Source organism: Hemiscyllium ocellatum, chromosome 8, assembly GCF_020745735.1.
Source record: "Hemiscyllium ocellatum isolate sHemOce1 chromosome 8, sHemOce1.pat.X.cur, whole genome shotgun sequence".
NCBI lineage: Eukaryota > Metazoa > Chordata > Chondrichthyes > Orectolobiformes > Hemiscylliidae > Hemiscyllium > Hemiscyllium ocellatum.
The window spans coordinates 40903004-40926995 of record NC_083408.1 but is presented as its reverse complement, the minus strand read 5'-3'; the positions used below and the strand labels follow the sequence as shown (position 1 = coordinate 40926995).

General features: G+C 42.6%; 1 protein-coding gene across 6 annotated transcripts in view; it reads left to right on the top strand.

The window, feature by feature from the left end:
* actn1 (actinin, alpha 1) overlaps window positions 1-23992 on the top strand; it is a 219544-nt gene that overhangs the window by 135223 nt on the left and 60329 nt on the right. For 4 of the 6 annotated variants that reach the window (XM_060828842.1, XM_060828839.1, XM_060828845.1 and 1 more), the window contains exons 6-8: window positions 2255-2333; window positions 11248-11329; window positions 16096-16181. In XM_060828842.1, the coding sequence (XP_060684825.1) occupies window positions 2255-2333; window positions 11248-11329; window positions 16096-16181 (247 nt within the window). Of the gene's footprint in view, window positions 1-2254; window positions 2334-11247; window positions 11330-16095; window positions 16182-16399; window positions 16486-23992 lie in introns of all 6 variants that reach the window. The other 2 variants (XM_060828843.1, XM_060828840.1) reach the window with 1 other exon arrangement.

The window sequence follows — 23992 nt, the reverse complement described above, 5'->3', positions numbered from 1 at the left end:
TGAACAAAACCAATGTAGTGTATAAAATCCCATGCAAGGACTGCACAAAACACTACATAGGACAAACAGGAAGACAGCTAACAACCCGCATCCATGAATACCAACTAGCCACGAAACGACACGAACAGCTATCCCTAGTAGCCATATACTCAGATGACAAACAACACGAATTCGATTGGGACAACACCACTATTAAAGGGCAGGCCAAACAGAGAACAGCCAGGGAATTCCTAGAGGCATGGCACTCATCCACAAATTCTATCAACAGACACATCGACCTAGACCATATATGCTGGCCACTGCAGCGGACAGCAACTGACAACCGGAAGCGGCAGATTCAAACCAGTATAAATGCCGGAGGAATCAGCACAGAAGCACTTCACAGGAGGCTCCCAAGCACTGAAGATGTTACCTAGAAAGGGGACAAAACGTTTGCAAGAAAAACTCCCAGCTCGGCGAACAGAACCACAACAACGAGCACCCGAGCTACAAATCTTCTCACAAACTTGGATCACCCATACCCATTACCCCACCCTATATTTACCCCTGATTAATGCATCTAACCTGCACATCCCTGAACACTATGGGCAATTTAGCACAGCCAATCCACCTAACCTGCACACCTTTGGACTGTGGGGAGAAACTGCATCTGGTAGAAAACCATGCAGATAGTTGCCCAAGGGTGGAACTGAACCCAGGTCCCTGGCGCTGTGAAGCACCAGTGCTAACAACTGAGCCACCATGCCTCCCAGTCTTTTATGCCTACCTCTCCCTTCATTTAAATCATGGTTAATCTGTACCGCAACTCTATTCATTTGTCTTTGTTCCATATCCTGTGAACACCTTATTTAACAAATTTACGTCGTTTTGTCTTGAATGGACAAATTTTCTCACCATCCTTTTTGGATGAGAGAATTCCAGACTTTTGTTGTGTTTTGCACTAAATACTCCCTAATTTCAGTCCGAAGTGTTCTTTGTTTTGATGTAAATATTGCTAATGGATCTAGAAGTAATCCTCCCAGTGAACTTGCTGGAGTCCTAACTCTTAAAATTATGCCCCTTTTGAATTTGAATCCCACATCAGAGTTTCTATTTTAATTGTTAAAGCACTTGTTTGGACTCAACTTAGCACCACAGAGATGCAGGTCTGTCAGATTGATGCTAAGGAGCAGTGAGCAGTTTAGCACAACACTGGAGGAAGGTGGATATGGCTGAGGAATGTGGCAGTGTTTTCTGATTATGGGGCTTCATTGTGCCATGCTATTTCAAGCAGTTTCAAAGCAGAATTGGAATCTGAAGTTGATATGTACAACTTGAGAAAATGTTAATGGCAGTATAAAGTTAAAAATCACACAGCACCAGGTTATGGTCCTACAGATTTATTTGGAAGCATTAGCTTTCGGAGCGCTGCTCGTTCATCAGGTGGTTGAGGAGTATAAGATTGTAAGGCACAGAATTTAAAAGCAAAAGTTTATATATTGAAAAAGACCTGGATTGTTTGTTAAGTATCTCATCTTTTAGAATGACAATGTCTTTTTCAGTTCTTTCACATGTTAATCACAAAACTTTTTTAAAAGTTACTTTCTCAAGTGAACTTTAACAATTCGTGTCATGTCAGCCCAGATAACGCATTGAAGGTGTGAGGTGCCCTGTGTGAGATTCTGTGCCACAATGGTCAGACTGATCCTAACCTAAAAAAACAGATTTACAGAATCTTGCATGGATTCATGCAGTTTTTGAGCAAAATAAAATGTAATTCTGCAAGTACGAATTCACCCCACGAACTTGTGTGTGTGTGTGTGTGTGTGTGTGTGTTGGTGGGGGTTATGAGTGTCTGTCAGAGAGTGTGTGTACGTATGCAGTGTAAAAGAGTATAAGTCTGTCAGATGTTAAAAATCACACACCACCAGGTTATAGTTCAGCAGGTTTAATTGGAAGCACACTAACTTTCGGAACGATGCTCCTCCACCTCCTCCACTATCACCTGATGAAGGAGCGTCACTCAAAAGCTAGTGTGCTTCCAATTAAACCTGTTAGACTATAACCTGGTGTTGTGTGATTTTTAACATTGTACACCCCAGTCCAACACCGGCATCTCTAAATCAAGTCTGTCAGAATGTGTGTGTGTGTGTGTGTGTGTGTGTGTCGTGCAATGGGGATGGTCTCAACCGGGACTTTGGATTCATGTCACACAACAGGTGACCCAATTAATGGCAGTACAATTTTCTTTCCTTTTTTTATTCTCTGTTTCTAGTTGGAAGGATGGCCTTGGATTCTGTGCTCTTATCCATAGACACCGACCAGAGCTCATTGACTATGCAAAGTTGCGAAAGGTTTGGCACCCTTTTTCCTCCATTCTTGTATGGATTTGTTGTACAAATTAATAAATTTGTGTAGTTCGATACTCGATCTGAATACAAGTCAGATCTGATATATTGTGATTAGTTCTGTTCTCGCATGATTTTGTGTTACAAGAAAATTGTGCAATAGCCATGCCATTTAAACTAATGGGATCAGAATAACATTATAGTCAGTACAGGTAAGGAAAGTTGTGTTCTACAAATAACAGTCTAAATTCTTCAATCACGTTAAAGCCAATTCATGTTGAAGAATCACGTGTTATAGCAGAACCAGCTCTATGTTTACTTTCCTGTATACATCCATTGACACATTATCTGTAAATCTGCCTTGCACGGCCCTTTGCTGGCTTGTTTGTTGAAGGCCGTGTTTATATCATGTGTGAACAACCTTTTCCCCACATCCTGGGAGTTGGGGTCCCAATCAATAGCAGCAGCAGCAGCGAGAACATGGAAAGTCTAAGTTGTGGTGTGTCCTGTGTGTGGGAAGTCATGGTGGCTCTCAGAGCCAGGGACCCAGGTTCGATTCCACCTTCTGGCGAATGTCTGTGCAGAATTTGTAGTTCTCCTTGTGCCTGCAGGTGCGCTGGTTTCATCCCACAATCCAAAGATGTGCAGGTTAGGTGGATTGGCCATGCTAAATTTCCCATAGTGTCCAGGGATGTACCAACTAGGTGGCTTAGCCTCAACAAAATGCAGGGATGGGGGTGGGGGGGAACAATGCTGTTTGAAGGTACGGTGTGGATCCGATGGGCCAAATGGCTTGCCTTCACACTGTAGGGATTCTGTGATTCTACTGTCCAATGTTCTGATGCTTTGCAGCTTAAAACAGATGTGCTTAGGACAGAAGATGGGAATACAGGTGCAGTTGAAAAGGGCAGGTGAAGGGAACAACTGGAATGAAACTGCAAACTTAAATAAGAAGGTGTTCTTGATTGTTATATGTTAAAGCAGAACTTTTATTATTGGAAATTTCCCTACCCCATTTCAACGAGGCCAGTTAATTTTTTTTCTTCATACTTTAACAATTAAATTTTCGGGAAATGTAGGGTGACATTTGTCAACAATACTGGATGGTTGACTCTGTAAATTAAATCAACCTAGTAAGTAGCCTCTATACACTTGCTATTCTGCTAATTTTATTGGTTTCATTATTAATGTTAAAGTTATGCTTCACTGGGCGAAGTTTGATCTTAATTGCAAAACGCAACTTTATTTTCTTAGCTGAAGAAAAAGATAAGGAGGAACTGAGGCTTCTTATTAGCGCTCACTTGACCATCCAAAACCTATTTCGGTTACTGGAAGACTCATTCACTACTTTCTTAACCACTTGCTCCCAAAGCAAAACATGATTTTTCTCTGATTCAATTCATTTGATAAATGTAGTTTCCACATTATAAAATGCTCAAAGTCTTCAAGAACAGACTCTGAGTTTTGTTGGAATGCTGTTTTGATACAGATATTCAACATTACCACACTGGTCACTGTCTGTAAATTCACATGCAGCTTCAGGGAGACTGGCTGTCCTGAATAATGAGGCTTTTCTACATGTAGACCAATGATGAGAGAGAGGCTTATCTTGTGATTCTGATCTTGCAGCCCGAAGATTGAAATTTGAAGAAAAAGCCAGTAAGGGTCTCATTTGCTCTTAAAATTAATCTATAATGTTGATGCTATTTTTAAGCATCAGTGTGCACTACCTGTGTGTACATTTTCTTGATTTTCACTTTCCTTTTAATATGTTAAAGAGACTATATAAAGCTGTCTTGCTCGCTACAACCCACAGTAGCAGCAGAATCATCTTTATGTTCTGGAGGTGTGCTTAAGGCCAAATACTTGTACCAAATGAAGCAGATTTTGAATGAATCTGCAATTTTGCTTGTGCCTGTGTGCAGTCTTAGAAGGGAATTTGCTGACTTCTTTAGGTTCTTAATTGTATCGTAACCCTTGTGAAACAATCTGAGTAATATCCTGAAGTGTGCAACACCTTTTTAGTCCCATACTTAGAAATATCTTATTGGATTTCCCAGTTGTGGAGGGTCGTTTCCACCTACTCATCTGTGTAATATGGTCCGTAAGTAAGTCGTGATGTTGCAAATTAATGTAGATACAGTGTACAAGCCAGAACAAAAACAAGGAGTTGACTTGGACACTTCATAGCTTTCAGCTCTTACCCCTTTTCCCACTTTCCCTAATCCTAATTATCTTTGCCAACTTAGTCTCCGAACTTTGAAACCAACCCCCAACCCTCAAAGAAACCATACTCCACTGAGCAAGCAAACCCACAAGAGTGAGCCATATATCGATGGGGGTCAGGGCAAAGACTAATTCCATAACCCCAGCCAAGGATTGAAAACTCAGCAGATATTGGTGAGGAAAACTGAACAAGAAGTAATTGCAAACATCAAACAAATATAGGTAGTGAACTCCAGTATGACAGAAATTTAAGCAATAACTATGAATGCCAAGAGAGTGAGCCATCCTCCTACTTATACCCCACATCTAACAGCATTGGCCATAGGTTTATATAAACATGCAAATTATATTGGAATTATGGTGAGATGTGAGGATTGTGTTAGAGTTGTATTAGAGTTTGCGAATTGGATCAGCCATGATAATCTATCCCTATTTTACCCACCAATTTTAGTTTTAAAAATCCTGAAGGGATGTCCTACATACGATTGTTTCTAAATAGATTAAAACATAGGAGCAGGAGGAGGCCATTCAGGCATTTGAGCCTGCTCTACCATTCATCACGATCACGGCTGATCTCCAACTCAATGGTCTAATCTTGCTTTCTCCCAATAACCTTTTGATCCCATTCACTCCAAGTGCTATATCTAGCCACCTCTTGAATGAATTCAGTGTTTTGGCATCAACTGCTTCCTGTGGTAATGAATTCCGCAGGCTCACCTCTCCTTGGTGAAGAAATGTCTCCTCATCTCTGTCCTGAATGGTCCACCCTGAATCCTCAGACTGTAACCCCTGGATCTGGACACACCCACTATCGGGAACATCCTCCCTGCATCTGCCCTGTCTAGTCCTGTGAGAATTTTAGAAGTCTCTGAGATCGCCCCTCACTCGTCTGAACTCCAGTGAAAACAATCCTAACCTAGTCAATCTTCCCTCCTACATCAGTCCTGCCATACTCTGAATCAGCCTGGTAAACCTTAGCTGCACTCCCTCGAGAGCAAGAGCATCCTTCCTCAGAAAAGGAGACCAAAACTGCACGCAATAAGATAGATGTGGCCTCACCAAGGCCCTGTGTAACTGCAGCAACACATTGCTGTTCCTGTACTCAAAACCTCACGCAATGAAGGCCATTTGTCGTCTTTACCACAGGCTGCACCTGCATGCTTACCTTCAGTGACTGATGCACAAGGACAACCTGGTCCCATTGCACATTTCCCCCCTCCCAATTACAGCCATTTGCATAGTGATCTGCCTCCTTGTTTTTGCTTCCAAAGTCTATAAGCTTACTTTCATTCAAGTTATACTGCACCTGCCATTGATTTGCCTACTCATCTAACCTGTCCAGATTGTGCATCGATTGTTGGAGATACCAAAATCAACTATCAGACATAGGATTTGTACCAAATTCTGTTGTTGTCTACATCCGTGCTCATTATTGCCATTTTTTATTGGAAACATCGGTTGTCATGATGAAACATTGGGAGAGAGAAACTAGCACACGGAAATGTAAAGAGAGGGAATTGAACTGGTGACCATTGGGGTAAAATAAGCTTGGTTGGAATGTGTGATGATGTTGCATGTTTATGATGTGGAATCTTTTCTCATGCTTCCTGAAGTTGTCTACTTCCACAGGCCAGCACAAAACATCCTGCCAACCGCCCATACTATCCATTACGTCAGTGAATCATACACTGTCCCTGCAACTCCAAATTACTTGGAAATGAGTAGAAAATAAGCTGTTGGATTACTGTGTTGTGGGTTGACAGTCATTAATTAAAGCTCACTAGTCAAGAAATAAACAGAAGCAAAATTTTGATTTGATTTATTATTGTCACATGTAGTGAAAAGGTTTGTTTTGCATTCAGCACTGGCAGATCATACCATTAAAGATCATAGAGTGATTGTGATGTGGAGGGGCCGGTGTTAGACTGGGATAGACAAAGTCAGAAATCACATGACTCCAGGTTATAGTCCAGTAGGTTTATTTAATGTCACAAGCTTTCGAAGCACTGCTCCTTCCTCAGGTGAAGTGTGATCGGGTGATAGAACAGAGTGAGGAATATGAAGTCATGGTCGCAAAGAAGGCACACAAACGGTGAGATCGACATTAGATTTGAAATTTGAGAGGTCCAAATTAGAAGTCTAATAACAGTGGGGAACAAACTGTTCTTGAACCTGTTGGTTACATATGTTTAAGCTTTTGTATCTTCTGCCTGCTGGAAGAGGTTGGAAGAGATTATAAGATAGATCAAGTATTGAGGATGCTAATAATATAATTGATTTCTTTCCAATACCTAAAACCATTCCAAAAGCTGAATAAGTGCTCAATTCTTTAGCAGTTCTCCCAATACATATTTCTATGTGATGGAGCACTTGTGAAAGGAAAACTAACTAACTTTGTAAACCATCTTAAACGATTTCCTCTCGACTTGGAACACACAACCTTTTTTTTCCTGGCCTGGGTAGAATGCTCAACACAAGATCCATATCACTTCCCGTTCCATTTGTTAGAACATGCAATGGGCTCAGGCAGTCTTAATCTATAGAATCACAAAAATAAACAACACAGAACAAAGCATTTGGCCCATCCTGCCAGTTCTCTGAAAATGCTGTCAAATTAGTCCCTGTCCCCCAACCATTTTGACAGTTTTCTCATATTTTTTTTTCCTTTCCAAGTATAAATGCAAATTCTTTTTGAAATTTATTATTGGATCTGCTTCCTGGAGATGCATTCCCGATCATAACTAATCAAGGTGTTTAAATAAAAATCTTCTCCCCCCCTCTCTCTTTTTCCAGCTGTCTTAAATCTGCTTTCCCGTGCAATTTTTTTTTCATTCTTCTATTGCTCGTTTAGCCAGCATTCACTGCCTATCCCTGATTTGCTCTTGACCCGACTGGCCATTTCAGAGAGCAGTTCAGAGTCCAATACGTTGCTATGGATCTGAAGTCGTAAGCAGACCAGACCAGATAAGGATGGCAGATTTCATTCCCCAAAAGAGGGAAGCTATTGACTATAGTTTCACTATCGCCATTACAGAGATTAGTTTGCAATTCCAGAATTATTAATGGAATTGAAAATCCACTGGATACCTCATAATTTTGAACTCTTTGATTGAATCTCCCTTTCTTTAAAGAGTGAAATCTCTGTTTCATGTACTACTTAAAAAAAAATGATTATATCCTGATGGGAAATTGGAGTTCAGATTGACAAGAGGTTTGAATTCGAGCATGTTCCCCTATGTTATGATCTGGAGAGGAAGGGATGTCTGATTTTGCTCTTTTCCTACTCATTGTTTGATTGCAGAAGACTTTTTTGAATATTTTTAATAGAATTCTGGATAGCCAGGTTCACTATATACTTGACCATGTCCATTCTTTTCAGAAATAAGCCAGACAGATATTTTTGAATTGAATACAAAAGTTTATTTTATTGCTAAAAGCTCCTCAAATTAAAAAAAGCTAAAAATGGTTTGAAATAATCCAGTGACCATTGGCCTGTTCAAACTCGACGTATGCACAATTAGAATATCTGTATTAACATTGAGTGTTGACACTCAAGAGTTAAACTTGAATAAGGAGAAACACAGATGAAAGAAGGAAGGTCAATAAGAAAAACTCAGGGATGAGGGCCAGGGCTATGCCTACTGGCCGGCCAGCTGTTTGGTCCTCCACTAAAGGACTCATTTTTCACAACAGTATCTGGTATACTCTGTTTTCTCCTGGAGACCATGTTGTTGAATTGAAATCTTCCTCTTACCTGCAGAGAGGCTTTCTGTCTGGTTTCTCGACCCACAAGTAGTTCTCAAAGCTTTTGAGGGAAATTTTAGCAAGAGAGTGAGGTGCTGACTTGTTCAATCCAAATTCTGACCTTCACATACACACATGTCTCTCCATGTTCGTTATATATTCCAAAATGAAGTGAGCGGTATCTATCAGCTATTGCAATAGCTGAAGTGGTTAATTTTAATGTTCTTACCGTTAACTCCTTGAATCCTCAATCTAGATAAATGGGAGTCATGTTTGGCAGATTGTCTCTGTAGGGGTCACCATCTCCATCCCACAGAGATGTTATTCAGCAATGATATTCGATTCGTCTTGAATTTTAGCCAGTGTCCTGTCTCTCTTTCAGTTTAGAAACTGTCCTCATAACAATCCAAAGCATGGACACAGCGTATGAAACTTCAACTTGAAATTTGAAATAAACATATGTTTAGTGTTGTAATGTGTATAAATATGTCATATAAATGATTAGGATGTGAACGTAGGAGGTATATAGTAAGTTGCAGATGACACCAAAATTGGAGGTGTAGAGGATAGTGAAAAAGGTTACCTCAGGGTGCAACAAGACCTTGATCAGATGAGTCTATGGGCTGAGGAGTAGCAGGTGGAATTTAATTGAGATGAATGCAAGGTGCTGCATTTTGGAAAGGCAAATCGAAGCAGGATTTATTCACCTAATGGTAAGGTCCTGGGGTGTGTGGCTGAACGAAGAGACCTTGGAGTGCAGGTTCACAGTTCCTTGAAAGTGGAGTCGCAGGTGGACAGGGTATTTGGTACAGGACGTTGGTTAGGCCACTTTTGGAATATTGTGTTCGATTCTGATCTCCCTGCTCGAGATGTTGTGAAAATTGAAAGGCTTTCAGAAAAGATTTACAAGGATCTTGCCAGGATTTGGAGGGTTGAGCTAGAGGGAGAGGCTGAATAGGTCATTTTTTTAGATTAGATTACCTACAGTGTGGAAACAGGCCCTTCAGCCCAACAAGTCCACACCGACCCGCCGAAGCACAGCCCACCCCTACACTTACCCCTTCACCTAACACTATGGGAAATTTAGCATGGCGAATTCACCTAACCTGCACATTTTTGTGACTGTGGGAGGAAACCGGAGCACCCGGAGGAAACCCATGCAGACATGGGGAGAATGTGCAAACTCCACACAGTCAGTCGCCTGAGGCGGGAATTGAACCCGGATCTCTGGTGCTGTGAGGCAGCAGTGCTAACCACTGTGTCACTGTGCCACTGTGCCGCCCATAATAGGCTGGGACTATTTTCCCTGGAGCTTTGGAGACTGAGGGGATGACCTTTATAAAGGTGTATAAAATCATGAGGGGCATGGATAGGGTGAATAGTCAAAGTTTTTTCCCTGTGATGGGGGAGTCCAAAGCTAGAGGACATAGGTTTGAGGTGAGAGGGGAAAGATTTAAAAAGGACCTAAGGGGCAATGTTTTCACACAGAGGGTGACGAGTGTGTGGAATGAGCTGCCAGAGGAAGTGGTGGAGGCTAGTACAATTATAACATTTAAAAGGCATCTGGATCGGTATATGAAAAAGGAAGAGTTTATGGGCCAAATGTTGGCAAATGGGACTAGATTAATTTAAGATATTTGGTCGGCATGGACTAGTGGGATTGAAGGGTATGTTCCTGTGCTGTACATCTCTCTGACTGAAGGGCTGACCTTTCAGCATATAGTTGCATGACTTTGAACTTCCAACAGTACTGGCAAACTTTGAATTCCTTTTTTTTGAAAAGGAAAACCTATGCAGAGGCTTCATGAACTGAAATGTAGCTGACTACTGACAGTATTTATAAAAGAAAACAAAAGACAGAATTCTGCAAATGTTGGAGATAAAAAAACACAATCCGGAAGTAATGATAAGTAACGATCTATAGTGTTATCTGAGATGCTGCCTAACCTTCTGATTGCTTCTAGTGTTTTCTTTGTTTCTTATTGTAGAGCCACGTAGCACAAAGGAAGCCATTCAGCCCTCACATCTGTGCCAGCACATTGGGATTATCCAAATATCCGCCACCTTGTTTTTCCCCGTTGCTTTGCCTTTCATTTTATTTGATTTTCTTGTAATTGTTTTTCTTTTCCTGTGTCTAAATCAGTTCATATTTGGTTAACCGTGGGCAGCACGGTGGCTCAGTGGTTAGCACTGCTGCCTCACAGCACTAGGGTCCCAGGTTCAATTCAGGCCTTGGGCAACTCTGTGTGTGGAGTTTGCACATTCTCCCCGTATCTGCGTGGATTTCCTCCGATGCTCTGGTTTCCTCCCACAGTCCAAAGATGTGCAGGTCAGGTGGATTGGCCAAGCTAAATTGCCCATAGTGTTAGGTGCATTAGTCGGAGGGCGATGGATCTGAGTGGGTTACACTTTGGAGGGTCAGTGTGGAATGGTTTGGCTGAAGGGCCTGTTTCCACACTGTAGGGAATCTGTTAAAAAAAACAGGAAATCTGGGAAGACTGTTGCATTTCTCGCATGTCTCCATGTTTTAACAGGATATTCTGCAATTTGAGGATCATCATTGTTGTAGAGAGTGATTGAGTGGAGTTGCTGTCATTCTGCTTAACATTAAAAGGCTCTTATTTTGGGTAATTTCAGACAGAAGTTGAAGAATCTCGCTTCATACCCACTCTACCATGCTTCACTTCACTGAGTTTGATGTAAACTTGAATTATAACACCAGGTGCACCGTTTTTAATCAGTTATATAAATGATTTGGATGTGAAGGTAGGAGGAATGGTTAGTGTGCTTGTAGTTGACAGTGAAGATCATCTCTGAGTGCAATGGGACTTTGATCAAATGGGCCAGTGGGCCAAAGAGTGACAGCAGTAGACTTGAAGACTATAAACAAGGCAGGGGAGCATGTAGTCTTGAAATCTCCTGTTAATGTTAGCTTTTCTTATTGTCGTAGGATGACCCTTACACCAACTTGAACACAGCCTTTGATGTCGCGGAAAAGTACCTGGACATTCCCAAAATGTTGGATGCTGAAGGTGAGGGGTTTTACGGCTAACATTTTACTGTTATTGATTTACCAAACCTGAATAGATTTTTGTTGCACTGATCTAGTTATAATCACAATGCCTTTGAATGAAAATTGTTTTACTTACTTAAGAAGGGTAATGAAACGTTGCAGTCTTAACCGAGGGAGGGTGTGAAGCTTGGCGAAGCTGCAAGTTGGCTTTATTTACATTCTTTCACAAATTATGCTGTTTCTTATGTATAAAAAGCTTCATACTGCATTAACTCCAAGACAGCCATGTGGTGCTTTAGACCATATTCCGAGACATGTGGAGCTGAATTGAAATCACTGAAGAACAAGTGAGTTTAATCAGAGGAGCCACGTGATTATAGAGGGTTATCAGGATGAAAGAGGTTGGAGTCGGGGAGGCATGACGCCATTTGGGAAACTGAACATGAAGTTGAAAAAGTTAAACTTGCTGTGTTATTGGGTCATGGTCTCTTGATGATCAGTGAGTGCATGGGGTAATGGATGAATAGGATTTAGTGAAAATTAGAACAAATGCATAGTTTTTGGTTGGCCCCCAAGCTTTTGGAGAATAACGGATGGAAATGTGATTACAAGATCATGGGGTACTGGGTCAACAAGTGTGGCGTTGGAAAAGCACAGCAGGTCGGGCAATATCCGAAAACCCGGAGAGTCGACGTTTCCCTTTGGCTTATGCCCAAAACATTGACTGTCCTGCTGCTCGGATGCTGCCTGACCTGCTGTGCTTTTCCAGCGCCACACTTTTTGACTCTGATCTCCAGCATCTGCAGTATTCACTTTCTTCTAGATTATGGATATTGTCAATCCCGGCGATTCGAATCATGGAGGAGTGTTCTGGGTGAACTGAGGCAGGGAGTTAGAAGGATGACATTGTAGAATGAAGATGTACACCAAGGAGTAATTGTCTTTGGTGGTGGTGTGGACATAGGCCACAAGCTTGCTAGGAGTCAGATGGGGCATCCAGTCTGCAGAGAGCTGATCTGGTAATCCTCAACTCCACCTTTCTGCCTTTTCCTCAATAACTCTTGATTCCCATGCTGATTTAAACATCTGTCTGTCTCAGCCTTGAACACCCATAACAATCCAGCCTCAACAGTAAAGAATTCCACAGCTTCACTCCTCTCTGAGAAGTTTCTCCTTATCTCAATATTAACATGTGAACTCTTGTTTTGAGATTATGCTGTCTGTTCCTTGAGTCCAGTAATGGGAAATAACCTTCCATATGTACCCTGACAAGTCCTCGGGTTGTGTGCTTTAATTAGGTTGCCTGTCATTCTTCTTTATTCCAACAAGTACATGCACAACCTACTCAACCCTCCTCATAAGACAATCTCTCTGAAGCAGTTGGCAGCATAGTGAAGCTTCTCTGGACTGCCTCCAATGATGCTTTCTCTTCCATAGATAAGTGGCCCAACACTCTTCACTGTATTCTAGCTGTGGGCTGACTGGCACCTTGTGTAGGTTTGCAAAGCCTCCCTGCTTCTATAATCCATTACCTTTGAAACAAAGGCCCCACGTTAGAGTGGTACGGTGATTAGCACTGCTGCATGGCAGCATCAGGGACCTGGGTCAGATTCCATTCTCGGGCAACTGTGTGTTGGAATTTGCACACTCTCCCCATGTCTGTGTGTGTTTCTTCCAGGTGCTCGGGGTTTTGTCCCACATTCCAAAGATGTGCAGATTAGGTGAATTGGCCATGCTAAATTTCCAACAGTGTCCAGGGATGTGCAGGGTTCCAGGCAAAATTTAGATGGGTGGGTCTGGGTGGGATTCTCTTTGGAGGGTCATTGTCGATCAATGGGCTGAATGGCCTATGGGGATTCCATGATTTTCCTTTCCAATTACCTACTGAACCTGGATGCTAGCTTTCTGTGACTCATGGATGAGGCCTGTGATCCTTAGCTTTCTCTATTTAAATAATACTCAGCTCCTTCATTCGCCCTGCCAAAGTGCATGCCCTCACACTGTATTCCATATGCCAGGTTTCTGTCCACTAAGTTAACCTGTCTCTATCCTCTCTACAGAGTCATGGTTTCATCTCCACCAATTACCTTTCTCACCAACTTTTAAATACTTTTGAGCTCTAATACGTTCACTTTCTCCTACTAAGTCACTGAATTTCTATTGCAAATAATTGTGACCTCAGCGCTGATCCCTGTGGTACTCCATTAGTTCCAGGTTGCCATTCTGAAAGTGCCCAATTCATCCTAACTCACTGCCTGGAAACAAAGGTTGGATTATTTTATGTCTGCAAGTTAGTTGGTTGTACTTTGCCTTCTCTAAGCAACCTTCCACCTACACCCCCCTCACCACCCCTCCTTTTTTGCGCTTTCTCTCTTTGCAAACGTGGTCAGGCCGACTGATTATATCGAGGATTTTCTGTTTCAGTTTACTTTAAAATCTTTAATGTCCAATTTCTGTATATCCCAAAAGAAACTTTGAGTTGGAGTAATCTAGAAGGTTTTACAAGTTGGAAAGGGTACTTTAAGAGTTAAGAGAGTGAGGCAGAATTGAAATTAGCTGATGATAAGGCTTCTTGATTGAATCAGGATGTGTGTGCTGGTAGAAGAGTAGATTTTGTATCCGGTAACCGGTTCTTTGGTAACTGTGAGAGTTGTTACTCCCTGTAAATTTCAAATTATTCCATCATTTGGTATAGCTAGTATGATTTTCCTTGCACAAATCCTAAATGTTGTGATAGTTACTAAATTGGATCATTAGTATATACACTTTTAATAAGTGTAAATGTTTTTATGCCACATTGTGGGGAGAATCGCACCATTTCCCAGGCACTTGAGTGTTTTCTGCAGTTAACTTCCCTATGTTTTCACATTACTGAGCTCAATCTTCAATAATCCCACATTACTGCAATGTAGGGAGGAAAAGAAATTCAACATTATCTCTTGTGGTCACATGTCAACTCTCCTCTTTCATAAAACTGTTTTCGTACACCAGTCACAACTGGTGCATTGATTTAGTGCCTTTAATGCGGCGGAACTTCCTAAGCTGCTACGCAGAAGCATTACTAAACAAAAGATGACTGTGCCACATCAGTTCAGATGATCAAATGTCTGGTGAAAGAGAGAGGTTTTATGGAGTGTGTTGTAGGAGGGAGGTAAGGTTATCAGACAGAGGGCAGGGTATTCAAGCGAGTTTAGGATTTAGACAACTGAAGGTGTGACCATCAATAGAGAAATGATTAAAATCAGTGATGCTGAAAATGTAAGAACAAAGGAGCACAGCTATTTTTGCAGGTTTGTGGGACTGGAGGAGAGGTAACTGTCTAACCAGGATTCACAGATAGCAATCTGCATTTAGTAGACCCAAAGTATGCTGATGACTGCAGTCCTTCCAAGCTGAGCTCTGATAAATCTGATTACGAGTATCTGTCTCTCCCAGTGTTTAAAAAAAATGTTTAATTCAGAGTCTGTGTTGGATGGCTTGGGTGTTCTTAGAATTTAATTATACATTGAAGGTACATTGATACAATGGGCCAAGCCATGTAAATTGCCGACTGGAGTAATTACATGCCATTCAATTTCAATGTCGTATTGGATCAATTCTTCATTGTACGACTGACATTTCCGAATGCATGTCAGAGCTATCTTCGCTTACATTGTGAAAGCAATTGTATAGCACCACAATTACTTTTAAAAATCCACCGCACTCACTTGTACTTAACTTTATAATAGTTTAGCTGTAAGTTCTACTTGTTTTGTTATGGATGATGCCTATTAACCTGCCTGGTGTGTGAAATTGTGTTTTCTCACTGTTAACACTAATTGGTGAAAAGGCATTTTTTTTCCCCTGGGGCAGAGCTTCCTTTTGATAAGGGCATCAAATGCCTCCAGCATTTGTGGAGCTGTTTATTTTGTAGACTGATATGATTAATGCCTTGGATTGTTCAGTGCCTCTTTCTCAGCACAAATCATTGGCAGGCATTCCTGGTACAGTAATTGGAAAAGGGGGAAAACAGCTTTCCAACTTTTGACCACAATGATCTGGTGCACCATTGAGAGAAAGGAATGCTAACTTTACTGTTAGTGCAGAGAAACCTGATCAGGTTCCTTTGGGTGGGACCCAGCAGCATCCTGCTATATCCTTCATGTGCAAAACTCAAATCGCAGAGGTAATATATCTTTCGCGTTTTGTTGTGTTATACTGCACATCCTGCAGTTAAATGTGAATGTATGACCTAATACAAAACCTTCTGCTTTCTTTCCTCATTATCGTGGTGCATAATAACTAGTGCAGCAAATGAAACGGGAGCATTTGTTTAAAAAAGAAGATGCTTCAACCTGTTACTGTCCTGGCTCATTCACATGTTGTTGAAATGATTGACATTCATTGGTCATGTTATATTGCTGTCTTTTGATAACAGTTTTTAATGTGCCTTCTGTTCCTATTCACTGGATTCATTGACAGTACTATTTTATATTGCTAACCTGCTTGAAATAAAAGCCAATTGTTAAGAACGGCGACGGGCCTTAGTTGAATCTGCCATATCATTATTGGATGAATTAAAATTCTCCGGATTATAAGACCTGGATTCCACTCTGCATGGATTGCCTCCAGCTTTTTGACGTCGCTACGAGTCTCTTGCCCCAGGTCCTCGTGGGTACTACTAATTCTCATCTCCCTTGTGCAATAGAACTGTTTCTAATGTTTTCCCTCAAAATTCTCAGTAGATGAATATGTTGCGTTAATTTACTTTTGCAAAAATAAATCCTTTCCTGTGTTTCCTGACAGACATTGTTGGTACAGCACGTCCAGACGAGAAGGCAATCATGACTTATGTCTCTAGCTTCTACCATGCCTTTTCAGGAGCCCAAAAGGTATCCCAGGAATCCATATTTCCGGCAACAATTGCTTCTCTGGCTAACTATACATTTTTTTTTTCTGTTCTGCAGCTGGTATGTGTTTTTCCCCGTGCTGAACTTTCCACTCTTGATATGATCTCCTGTGTTGCATGATTGGAACAGTATGGTTCTTCACTGATTGTACCTTGGCTCACCTTTCTCTTTCCTAATCTTTTCTTGTCTTCCTTGCACAGATCTTATAAGCACGCTTAGGCCGGATGAAAAGGCTGTAATGACCTATGTTTCATGTTACTACCATGCGTTCTCAGGTGCACAGAAGGTGAGAAACCTACCTCACCCCTCTGTAGAATTCCCCTTTGATTTAGATTTTCTAACTCTGGTTTTGATAGATTTAACATCGTCCTTTTGTTTTCAGTCTGGCTTACAGTGGTCCAGCTAAACATTTTTTTTTGAATCTAAAAAAGAGCTAGATTAGGTTTTGAACATGCCCATTCATTCGTTCCCGAAGTTCTTCCACAGTCTCCCTGGAACTTTGTTCTCATCAGAGAAATACAAGTAAATCTCATCAGTTAGCCAGTCAAATTCTCCTTGTGGCTTTCCGACAAATTGAAGAATGAAAGGGGGATTGCATCCTTGTCTGGCGACGACTTCCTCGATCTTTGCTCAGGATTACTTTTAAGATTGGATTCTGGTACACGTGATTGACGTGATGTTTATTAAATTTCTCAATCATTTATGTTCCTCTTCCAACAAAGTAGAGTGCTGGACTGTCACTAGTCTGCATTCTTTATCCTATTTTCAGGATGGTGACTTTTTGGAGAGTAATATTTTGGTACTGAACTAGTATCTTTCAAAACACAACCCCAAATTTAGACCATATCTGCGTTAACCACCCATATTCTTTTCAGGTTTCAGTCCCTCTTTCATTGTTCTGGTCCAGGCTATTGTCAGTCTAAATGGTTATAGCTGGCTGCTGGGCTTCCCTCCCACCTGCATTCTCATCCCCTAACCCCCACCTCAACATGAATGGTTTCATTTTGTGAGGTAACCTCATTCCTACCTGTTTCTCTCCCATTACCTGCTCTTTTGCATTGCTCATCCTGGAGGACTCAATCCAAAGCCAGGCAAACTCATATCAAAGTTTGATTGACTGACACAAAGCTGTCACAGTTGGCTTGTTTAAGGCTCCTGCTTCAAATGGGAGAAAAACTAATTGCAAAGTTTGATGTTCATCAGTGACTATTGTCAGCTCCTGGCCCAGAACTATTTTTCTCCTCATTTTTCATAGTTCTAATCATAACAATTTCCTTTGATCCAGTTATATACAGTCCATCAACCCAGAACTTAATATTGGAGGGTCCACAGTAAGCCAGCCACAGATTAGTTTCCAACCCTATAATGTCTTAGTTAAAATAGAAATTTCTACTTCCAATTTCTTGGCTTCACTCTTGAGACTAGTGTCCTTCTCTTTGATAGACTATATCCACTTCCCTTTGTTATATCTTTTGCTTCACTCTTTGGCTTGGCTGGTCCTCAATCTAATGTTCAGCTAATTGTTATGTATTGAATGCTTAATTAATTCCTCCATTACATTAACGCTTAACACAAGTTTTTTTTGGTACTGCTGATTTGTGATAAATGTCCTGTACGATTGTAGCTTTTGTAATTTATTTGTTTTCTAGGGCAGAAGCAGATTGTAAATGTAATAGTCTATATGGGGTATGGGTCATAAGAGCCATGCAGAGCACTGTAATTGCGGTTCAACATCAGATACTTGTAGGAGAAAGTGAGGACTGCAGTTGCTGGAGATCAGAGCTGAAAATGTGTTGCTGGAAAAGCGCAGCAGGTCAGGCAGCATCCAAGGAGCAGGAGAATCGATGTTTTGGGCATGAGCCCTTCTTCAGGAATGAGGAGAGTGTGCCAAGCAGGCTAAGATAAAAGGTAGGGAGGAGGGACTTGGGGGAGGGGTGTTGAAAATGTGATAGGTGGAAGGAGGTAAAGGTGAGGGTGATAGGCCGGAGTGGGAGTGGGAGCGGAGAGGTCAGGAAGAAGATTGCAGGTTAGGAAGGTAATGCTGAGTTCGAGGGTTGGGACTGAGACAAGGTGGGGAGAGGGGAAATTAGGAAACTGGAGAAATCTGAGTTCATCCCTTGTGGTTGGAGGGCTCCCAGGCGGAAGATGAGGTGCTCTTCCTCCAGCCATCGTGTTGCTATGGTCTGGCGATGGAGGATTCCAAGCACCTGCATGTCCTTGGTGGAGTGGGAGGGGGAGTTGAAGTGTTGAGCCACGGGTTGGTTGGGTTGGTTGGTCGGAGTGTCCCAGAGGTGTTCTCTGAATCGTTCTGCAAGTAGGCAACCTGTCTCCCCAATGTAGAGGAGGCCACATCGGGTGCAGCAGATGCAGTAAATGAAGTGTGTGGAGGTGCAGGTGAATTTGTGGCGGATATGGAAGGATCCCTTGGGGCCTTGGAGGGAAGTAAGGGGGGAGGTGTGGGTGCAAGTTTTGCATTTCTTGCGGTTGCAGGGGAAGGTGCCGGGAGTGGAGGTTGGGTTGGTGGGGGGTGTGGACCTGACAAGGGAGTCACAGAGGGAGTGGCCTTTTCGGAATGCTGATAGGGGAGGGGAGGGAAATATATCCCTGGTGGTGAGGTCCGTTTGGAGGTGGCGGAAATGACGGCGGATGATATGATGTATATGGAGTTTGGTGGGGTGGTAGGTGAGGACCAGTGGGGTTCTGTCCTGGTGGCGATTGGAAGGGCGGGGCTCAAGGGCAGAGGAGTGGGAAGTGGAGGAGATGAGGTGGAGGGCATCGTCGATCATGTCTGGGGGGATATTGCAGTTTTTGAAGAAGGAGGCCATCTGGGTTGTACGGTATTGGAACTGGTCCTCCTGGGAGCAGAAGCAGTGAAAATGAAGGAATTGGGAATATAGGATGGTGTTTTTACAGGGGGCAGGGTGGGAGGAGGTGTAGTCTAGGTAGCTGTGGGAGTCGGTCAGTTTATAGTAAATGTCCGTGTTGAGTCGGTTGCCCGAGATAGAAATGGTGAGGCCTTGGAAGGGGAGGGAGGAGTCTGAGACGGTTCAGGTAAATTTGAGGTCGGGGTGGAAGGTGTTGGTTAAAGTGGATGAACTGTTCAACCTCCTCGTGGGAGCACGAGGCAGCGCCGATACAGTCATCGATGTAGCGGAGGAAAAGGGGGGTGGTGCCAGTGTAGCTGCGGAAGAAGAGAGGATCTGCCATCCACTGCCTCCAGCCTCGTAGTCCCACAACCCCGCACCGCCTGTTTCTACCTCCTGACCAAAATCCACAAACCTGACTCCCCCGGCCGACCCATTGTCTCAGCCTGCTCCTGCCCCACCGAACTCATCTCTGCATATCTCAACACGGTCCTGTCCCCCTTAGTCCAAGAACTCCCCACCTACGTTCGGGACACCACCCACGCCATCCACCTCCTCCATGACTTTTGCTTCCCCGGTCCCAAACGCCTTATCTTCACCATGGACATCCAGTCCCTGTACACCTCCATCCCTCATCACTAAGGACTCAAAGCCCTCCACTTCTTCCTTTCCCGCCGTACCAACCAGTACCGTTCCATTGACACCCTCCTTCGACTGATTGAACTGGTCCTCACTCTGAACAACTTCCCACTTCCTCCAAACCAAAGGAGTAGCGATGGGCACCCGCATGGGCCCCAGCTATGCTTGCCTCTTCGCAGGATATGCATCTTCTCCACTTCCCGCTCCTCAGCCCTTGAGCCCCGCCCCTCCAATTGCCACCAGGACAGAACCCCACTGGTCCTCACCTACCACCCCACCAAACTCCATTTCCATCATATCATCCGTCGTCATTTCCGCCACCTCCAAACGGACCCCACCACCAGGGATATATTTCCTTCCCCTCCCCTACCAGCATTCCGAAAAGGCCACTCCCTCTGTGACTTCCTTGTCAGGTCCACACCCCCCACCAACCCAACCTCCACTCCCGGCACCTTCCCCTGCAACCACAAGAAATGCAAAACTTGTGCCCACACCATCCTCCCTCACTTCCCTCCAAGGCCCCAAAGGATCCTTCCATATCCGCCACAAATTCACCTGCACCTCCACACACATCATTTACTGCATCCGCTGCATCCGATGTGGCCTCCTCTATATTGGGGAGACAGACCACCTACTTGCGGAACGTTTCAGAGAACACCTCTGGGACACCTGGACCAACCAACCCAACCACCCCGTGGCTCAACACTTCAACTCCCCCTCCCACTCCACCGAGGACATGCAGGTCCTTGGACTCCTCCATCGCCAGAGCATAGCAACACAATGGCTGGAGGAAGAGTGCCTCATCTTCCACCTAGGAGCCCTCCAACCACAAGGGATGAACTCGGATTTCTCCAGTTTCCTCATTTTCCCTCCCCCTACCTTGTCTCAGTCCCAATCTTCGAACTCAGCACCACCTTCCTAACCTGCAATCTTCTTCCTGACCTCTCCGCCCCCACCCCACTCCGGCCTATCACCCTCACCTTAACCTCCTTCCACCTATCACATTTCCAACGCCCCTCCCCCAAATCCCTCCTCCCTACCTTTTATCTTAGCCAGCTTGGCACACCTTCCTCATTCCTGAAGAAGGGCTCATGCCCGAAACGTCGATGCTCCTGCTCCTTGGATGCTGCCTGACCTGCTGCGCTTTTCCATCAGATACTTGTAACTGTGAATGGAAAACAATTCCTGCAAGTGATGCCCAATTCATGACATTGTGTATACTTATTAAAACTGATGCATGGAATCATTTTTATGAAGCTTTCTCAATGGATTCTTTCTGCTGTAAAGTGGGAATACAATGGAAAAGTCATATTAAAACCTTATGTGACTACTTTGGTTTATTGAATACACCATAAAAAGGTTATCGTTTAGCTCTTTGCTAGTCTTTGGAATTAATTCTGTTCCATGTTTTTATTGCTTCCCTCGCGCGGGAGCATGGAAAGTTGACCCAGTTTATAATCAATCCAGCAGGAGGCTGTAACAAAGCCAATTCTGCCTTTTATTTTTATATTTTTCTCCCACCTGGTTGGATTGGACAGTCCTAAATGTGTATTATTGCTTAGCGGAGATTGGGAGCTCATCATTTGGGAAATAATGTAAGTATATGACCCATCTGTTGGCTTTTGATGGAGGAATGTTTATTCTAATTTATAAATATATGTCTAGAGAGAGAGAGCGAGAGAGAGAGAGAGTCTATGTATGTATGTGTGTGTGTGTGTGTGTGGTCCAAGAGCCAGGTCATTTATGAAATTTTACTCTCCTGTGGTTTACTTATTGAACATGATGTTCCCAAGGTCAGTTGATCAGATATTTGTCCATAAATGCCATGTCATCTCTGTCTGTACTGTAGAAACTAAGCACTGCCTGTATGTGAAGGATTTCCTGCAGTTTGTTGAGTTTGTGAAAATGTAAATATGGATGTTCTACTTCTCTCTCTGAATGCTCTTCTCATTGCTTATTTTCCATTTTGATATTAGTGTTACGAGCCTGAGGAAAATGTCTCATGAACTGCTTCCTTCTTCTGTCATCCTGTCCTTAATACCGTGCAGGTATAGGCCTTGGTCTTGGCCAGAGGCTTTCCTTTTGCACTTGCCTCTAATACTGAATTGGTTCTGCTGTGTGTGTGTCTGTGTGTTCATAGAAGTTCACCCTTTTAGATATTGCATGAAGTTTTCTACTGGTCTTGCATCTTTTCTCCTTTTGATATCCTACAAATCTACCACTGTTTTGTACATGTCTGAAAGTGCCCCCGTGTGCTAACTAATACAGCAGTTTGCCCAAAGTGAGACAGTGGCAATGGTTTTTCTTCAGATCCACAGGCATGCCAAATAATGTTATTTAATATTGGAAATGGATTCTCAAACAAACCCTACCTCAACCAAACTGGACTAACAGCTTGTGCATCCTCATTGTTATTCAAAATCTTTTGTACTGCCAAGTATTTCTCTGTCCACAATGTACATTGAGAGGTTTCCAATCTTCTGAAGGTGAGTGCCTACCTCAGTCCTACTTGCAACATTTCCCAAACGCATTTAACCATTCTCCCAATTCTTGAGCTAAGTGGCTGAGGATGCAATACAGCGTATAAAAGTAAAATGCTGCAGACAATTTGAGGATGTTGCCTCCCTACAAAAACTGAAAACATTGATTCATTCAAATTAGGTTTTGCACCATGCACAGACAGACACGGTAGCCTAGGATAACCATCAAGTTTATTTGTTCACATTTTGAGAAAAAATTACTTGGGAAGTAAATATTGGTTTTAAATTGCCTTGAGCAAACAGCAAACTACCTTTCATTTGCCCTCCTACTATAAATGCCATCAACTGGCAATGTTTGCTGGGTGACTTTCTGCGTAAATGTTTCTATGCAACGTGTAATTTTTGTTGACGTGTTGTCATTTTGAGCTTTTCTGATTTGGTTTGAAACTCAGTTGGTAAACACAGTGGCAGGAACAGCCCAGGCTCAATGTACACAATGAGTCACTCAATCCACAGCATCTCTCCACTTTAATTTTTTTCTCTCTCTCTGGGTTTAACTGGTTTATGGGAGTTAAACAAGTTTGCAGCTGGCCTTCAAATATTTTTGTTGAAGTACGTAGACCAGGAACGTCAGTGTTGGCAGTTGAGTGTTAACTGAATATGGAGCCATGTAGAAATTAATGAGACATTAAGACCCAATTCCTTGGCTGTTTAGGACACTTGCTTCAATTCAAAAGCCAACTACTTCAATTATTTTTCCAAATTTGTTAGATATTGTAGAGAATGGCATTTATGTTAATTATAACAATTATTACTCTCAAACTATAGATGGACCTGGAAATCTAATGTCACTTCCACTTTGAATAAAATAATTTAGCACCACCGCTTTATTTGTTTCCTTCAAATAAAAGCCTGTAGACTCATCATTTTCAAGACTGGGAGCAGATTATGCGCCTGGTTTAATTAATGATACCAGGTTCACCATCATATACTGGTGCCATCTAGTCGAACTTTGAAACAAGTACAGGAATGTCATTCAGTTTTTTTTGTATCCTTCTGATCAGTTCAGAATAGATGTGGTTAATTAAGGTAAATGTTTCTTATTAGACTATGTAAATCTTCACTTTTATTTCCTGTGTATCTCTCTTAATTTCTTTTTAATGCTTATTCGTTTTCTTGCATTTAATCCATTCATGTTTTTATCGAAATGGATTTCCCTTCTTTGTGTCTCTTGTGTTACACGACTCTGCTACAATTGCCTCAGCAGGTTCACGTACATGTGAGAAAGGATCATTGCCTCACTAAAAGAAGGTCTTTCCTTCCTGCAGGAAAGTGCTTGGTTTGCACTGGGCATAGCTGCAACTGTAGAGATTGAGAACTCCACTTAAATGTGCAGTACCCTCTGAAGCACCATGGCACCACTTGCCTACCTCCAGATACAGAACCCTTTGTTCCCTTCAGTGAGCCTTTTGTTGCCTTCTGTTTGTTTCTGTGCCCATGTTTCCATTGTCTACATTTCATTGTCTCAGTAGAGATAGCAACGGCAGTCTGAACTGCTGTGCCTGTTGGAATGTCTGTTCCAGCTCCTGTTGCAAATGCCCATGCAACTGTTTGAGCCCGTTGTGTTTCAGGTTCCAGTCTCACTGCCATAATGCTTTACTCTTTCAAATTGGGCCTCATCATCCAAACTTCTATGTTTGTCTGCAGAGCAAGAGCTGAACCTGAAATTAACAGCATTATACTGCGGATGCTGGAAGTCTGAAATGAAAACGGAACATACTCTGGTCTGGTAGCAGCTGTGGAGAAAGAA